At 37.3% G+C, this 6,000-nt stretch overlaps 1 protein-coding gene across 1 annotated transcript in view; it reads right to left on the bottom strand.

Moving 5' to 3' along the window:
• The window catches only part of ZDHHC13 (zinc finger DHHC-type palmitoyltransferase 13), a 29,412-nt gene extending 26,329 nt beyond the window's left edge, over positions 1-3,083 (bottom strand). Inside the window, exons 1-2 of the mRNA XM_032225156.1 lie at positions 2,965-3,083; positions 531-670 (exon numbers count right to left, since the gene is read on the bottom strand). Coding sequence (XP_032081047.1) covers positions 531-670; positions 2,965-2,985 — 161 coding nt within the window. The 5' untranslated portion in view covers positions 2,986-3,083. The remainder of the gene's footprint in view (positions 1-530; positions 671-2,964) is intronic.
• Positions 3,084-6,000: the final 2,917 nt, after the last annotated feature.

Consider the following 6,000-nt stretch of genomic DNA (forward strand, 5'->3'; position numbering starts at 1 on the left):
ATCTAATTGCTAATAAGCTAACCAAAATTTTTCAAAAACTGAAATTAAAATATTGATCTAATTTTTAACATGCCTAAATAAACGTTTTGAAATTACTACTCACTTCAGTTATAGGTATGTTCATATTTCTTAGGAATATACTTTGCCATTCCAAATCACATATTATTATACAAACTACATCTGTACAAAAACTTCATCATGGTTTACCATTGCAATGGAAGGATTTGTATAAAAAAGGAAACCAAAACAAAACATATCACATTTTGATTCTGTGCGATCTGTGAGCTCACCACAGGTAAATACTAATTTTTCTCACAAAGCCCTGGAAATAGAGCTTTGAATATCTGTGTAAAAAGAGACAACTTATTTTTCTACAATAAATTTTTCCAGTTTTAGAAATCATTCATAATTATATTATCTGTTAACAGCATCTTTTATATGCACACACTTTCCTATAAAATATACTTTCTAATATTTAATTTTTTTATAATTGTGATATAAGAATAAATTTGATTGTTCAAGAAACCTACTGGGCTGCTTTGACAATGTCAAAATTACTGTAATCCTCCACAAAAGGCAGCATCTCATGCTCTTTTAATAGATCTTTATCTTCATACGAACTAGCCCAAGTGTGGCCATGACGGAAGGACCCATGGCTGTGACTTTGACACTGTAAATTAAAATGAATAATTAATACATTTCTTGATCAAAAATGTAGGCCAGTACAATTGTATTCTTGCAAGTAATGAGGAAACTGGGGTTTTTTTGTACTTTGGGACATGTTGTTTTGTTATTAAATGTTTATCATAAGTCAAAAAGAAAAAAAAACATATCAAAGAGAAAACCCAACATTCAATTAAGGTCTAATGGTATATGCTTATTCACCCTTTTACAGCAATCCTGAACAAGGTGTAGAGGGAGACACAGTTCCTACCTGCCCGAAAAGCAGATCAATGGGAATTCATGTCAAACAAAGAATAACATAATGGGATAATGGAAAAGAATACTGCACTTAACAGCATGATCCAAATCCGAATTAATGATCAATTTTACTTCACAATAGGGCCATCACTATATGAAAAGTTATATGTTTTCTTCTCAACTATGGTCTTAATAAAATCACTTGCCTGACCCTAATGTTGATTTTGTGGAAATGCCCCAACTGCATTGCACATACCCCCAAAGGAACAATGATTTTGCAACTGCAAAAACAACATAAACCCTTGTTGTTTTTGCAGTTGCCTACTCAGATCTTGTGCTGATTTGCTAACAAAAAAAACTAATGTTCAGAATCTAGAAATAGGAACTTGCTCAACTAGGTAGGAGGAAACTGAATTGAAATCAGTCACACTGTCCTTTGAATTGTGATGTAAGGAACCTAAATAAATTAATTACTCTTGGTATGCACCTGTCTTGGGATGAAACATGTAAGTGACAATTGCATGATATTAAACAAAGTGAGCAATTTAGTCTTCTTTGATGCATTTATTCAGTGGTATTCAAGATGTGATGTTGAGCATCTTAATTATTCTTTACATCAGGTGGCTACACTATTAGATAGTTACCGGAAATGACAAACTGGTGCCTTGAGAGCATCTCAAAATAAATAATGTCTATTGTAACTGACAAATTTTAAAAAAAGCTTTTACTAAATAACTTTTTCCTTCTCCCATTAGGTACATCTTTTGCATATCTCCATGAGAGGCATACTGCCAATTTCCTACTATTGCTTAGTTTAATACCAGAAAATTAAGTGGGACCATTCTTTACCTCAGAAACCGTTTTGGGGAGAACTGACCTCAAAAAACAATTCCTTGCTACCTGTGCTAGCAAAAATCATTCATGAAGATAGTTTTTGGAAACAGTAAGATAAATACTATTAAGTTAGATAATTTTCATTTTTAAAATATAAAGCTACCCTTCATAGTTGCATTTGACATATCATGGCAAGAAGAAATAATCTTTTCAAACATTATATTAAAATATTCATTGTTTAATAGACTGATACACTGATATCATGTTCAACTAAATATTTGTTTTAAGATTCCAGTATGGTAATCAAAATATCTAGTAGACTTAGTAGGGAAACATTTGTGCTGAAAGCCCACCCATGATTTCTGTCTATGTGGTGCTGGCTTTTCTACCTGCTGATATTCTGTCAAATCTTGTACGAACCTGTAGTCAGAAAAACTGAATCACAGCTCTCGGTCTGGAGGCATAGAGGCAGTCTAGACCCCTCATCAAGTTGGGTTTGGGACACTGCATCTAAGGTCTTCCTCTCTGAGATCCCCAAAGGTGCTTTTTCTAAAGGCAACTGGACATTCTTTGTTTTTTGGCTGAAGATGTTTTACTTCTCATCGCTTAGTCTTCCAGTTGCCTTTTGAAAAAGTTTCCTTTGGGACAACCATCACCTGGATGACTGAGAATCTCCACAGACATCTTTTCTGAGATGTTTGTGCTGGAGGCAAGCAAGCAGGTCATCAGAACTTCATTCACCCAGAGTCACTGTGATAACTTCCCCTGACTCAAGTGATCTCCCAGAGCAGTTTCTCCTACAGGAACCTGAGCCCACTTATTTCTTTTGGCTGACACCACCTATTTTAATCCCTCCTTTCTCATTCGGAGATTTAAATGAACTCTCCTGGGCTAAGTACGTCTCCCCGGGGATGATGATGAAGAAGAAGGGGGTGGGGAGGAGTAACAAAGTTGTGCTCGTCTGCCTCTATCTGACCACCCAATCCTACTACAAAATGAAGCTGGAAAAGTGCCATGAGATGATCAACTCAGTGGCCGAACTCGACTTTGGGGGAAAGAACCGCGTCCAACCGTCGGCCCCGACTCCTCCGAGGATCACGAGGGAACCAGCGGAGCTGAATCGCAGCGAATAATACCCTGCCTGCCTGCCTTTTAGGCCTCTTCTCGGACTTTCCTTCATGGCTCGCCTTCCGGCCATTTGGTACTTACTTCGCGGCTAGCGCCCTCCATGGTCACCGGTCCAGAGTCACCGCTCGCCTGGCGGCCCCAGGAGTTTCCTGGTCCGACTTCCTGGTTACCGTCGAAACACACCCCACGGTCCAGCCCCTCGAAAGAGAAAAGGAGGCGCTCCGGTCACGCCCACAGGAGCCGGGAGTCCGAACCGGGCCCCTGGCGGCCTGGAGGTGGCTTGCAGTCGGTGGCCGGGGCGAGAGCCCTTCTCGGCGCCCCTCCTTCCACGGAACCTTTTCCGGAGCTTCGGATCAATGTTGGCAGAGGATGAACATTGCAGGGTAATAATAGTCAGCTTCCCTCAGAGCGGGAAGGAAACCCGTAACTGTAACGAACTTTTAAAGATAGTAATAAAATAGCTTAAATACAAACTCAATATAAACCGCTCAAAACTTGATTGCAGAAAATACGACTTTAGCAACAGAGTGGTGAATGCCTGGAATGCTCTACCTGACTCTGTTGTTACATCTTCAAATCCCCAAAACTTTAACCTTAAACTCTCTACTATTGACTCAACCCCATTCCTAAGAGGTCTGTAAGGGGCGTGCATAAGCACACCATTGTGCCTACGTCCCTGTCCTACTGTCCCCATTTATTTGTCCCCATTTCATTCATACTTCTGTTTCTTCTTATACCTAATATCTTGTAAACGATTGACAAATCAAATAAATAAAACAAAACAAATAAATGCCCCCCTGAGAACTTGTGACTACAGCCAAAGAGCGCTCTTCTCTGACTTCTATGTGATCAGGAGGTCATGGAGGTGAAAGAGATGCAGGTACTCCTCGGCTTACAACAGTTCATTTAGTGACAGTTCAAAGTTACAAGGGCCCTGGAAAAAGTGACAGGATCCTTTTTCACAGTAATGACCTTTGCAGCATCCCCATAATCATGTGACCAAAATTCTCCTGCTTGGCAACTGATTTATATTTATGACCATTACTGTGTCCCAAGGTCATGTGATCACCTTTTGTGACCTTCTGACAAACAAAGTCAATGGGGAAGCTAGATTCACTTAATAACTGGATTACCAACCTATCAACTCCTGTGATTCACTTAACCACAGCAGCCAGAAAGGTCGTAAAATGGGGCAACACTCACTTAACAAACGCTTCACTTAACAACAGAAATGTTGGGCTTCATTGTGGTTGTAAATCACTATCTGTATTCATAATTTTGAGTTATTGGGAGAAGGATGCAGTTTTATATCTCTTATGTGGCTATATACAGCCTGTTGGTATTTATTTGGGAAGTTGCCAGAGTTAGTTGAAAAATGGCCAATTCTATAAATATTTTAAATAAATGAATCATCAAACTTTTACATTGTAACACTTTCCCTAACCTCACATCAAAAGTATCAATGTGTTCAACAACAAAGTTAAACTCTAGATTTTGGAACACAGGCTAACTACCCAAAGCAGTTTTTATTTCTTGAAAAGTTTTTCATGTTCAGTATGAACTTTTCTGATTCTACTTCCTTTAGCAGATGAGAAACTGAAACAAAGTTTTTTTTTTAACCTCATAGGATACCAAGTTCATCAGAGAAGGAAGATCCGTTATGGAATTGATATCAGTTCATGATTCACTTAATTGGGAATACTGTTGAAATACTACTACTGTTGAGTAGAGATGGGTTTAATCCTTGCTGTGCTTACTCTTTCGTAAGCTGAAGGTAAGAGGGGAACCCGGGGGAACCAAGACTATTTTTTTAAATTAACAAACATGTAAAATACACACACACAAAACTTAGACATACACCACATTTACACAATACAATACGAACAGGAGCTTCCTGTTCTTTATAATAACAATTATCAATCGATGCCACTCACCTTATTTATTTCCCCTTCTATTGTATTTCATTTGGATTTCACCATTCTTAACCCTCTTATTTTACTCATAACTATTATTTTTTGAGTTTTGTTATATTCCTTCATTGATTTTTGTTTCTTTCCTCCATCCATCTATACCATCTATCCCATATCTGGTAGAATTCTGATTCTTCTTTTCCCTGTATTTCTTTAGTTAGTTTATCCATTTCAGCACAATCCATAACATTTCTCATTATTTCATCTTCGCTTGGAATTAATTTGTTTTTCCATTTCCGGGCAAAGGCAATCATTGCCGCCATAATTATATGTAGTATTAAATACTGGATTTCTTTTTTGTATTTCGCAGACATTATTCCTAATAAAAAAAGTTCAGATTTCCATTCTGTTTTAATCCCTGTTATTGCCTCCAGCCAATTTTTGATCCTTTTCCAAAAAATTTTAGCCTTCTCACAGGTCTATCATATATGGTAATATGTTCTGTGTATTGATTCGCATTTCCAACATTTTGGGGAGGTATTTGTTAAGATTTTAGCTAACCTTGTTGATGCCAGGTGCCATCTGTAAAACATTTTGTACTGGTTTTCCTTGTATGCAATTTTTAAGTTTGTTCCCCAATTTTTTTCCCATTTGTCTAATTCAATATTTTAGCCAAAGTTCTACGCCCATTTTATCATTTGTTCTTTCACAATTTCCTTTTCCATTTTATACTTCAGGGAGAATTTATATATTCTCCCTATCATCTTTCTATCTGAGCTTTGAATAATTTTATCCAATTCGTTTGATTCTGTTTCGATGTCATATAATTTAGTATCTTTATTTAGTTTTGATTTGGAGGTAAGTTAGCCAGTCAACGTTCATGTTCTGATCTGCCAATTCTTCAATTGTTTTTAAATTTCCCTGTCTATCAATTAAGTCTCTGTATCTTAGCATTTTGTTCAGATCTGTAAAATTTGGGTGAGTTGTCCTTTCTGTCGGTGATAGCCAATTCGGTATTTTCGCATAGTGGATTTTTTTTTATTTTTGAACCATTTTTGCAATAACACTCCTCTGATTAAATGATTTTGAAAGTATTTGTGTGTTTTATTTTTATCATCCCATAGGAATGTATGCCAGCCTGCTTGCAGATCATGGCCTTCTAAGGTCAAAATTCTTTCATTCTTTAGCTCTATCCAATCCTTCACCA

This window comes from Thamnophis elegans, chromosome 1 (assembly GCF_009769535.1).
Source record: "Thamnophis elegans isolate rThaEle1 chromosome 1, rThaEle1.pri, whole genome shotgun sequence".
NCBI classification, from domain to species: Eukaryota; Metazoa; Chordata; class Lepidosauria; order Squamata; family Colubridae; genus Thamnophis; species Thamnophis elegans.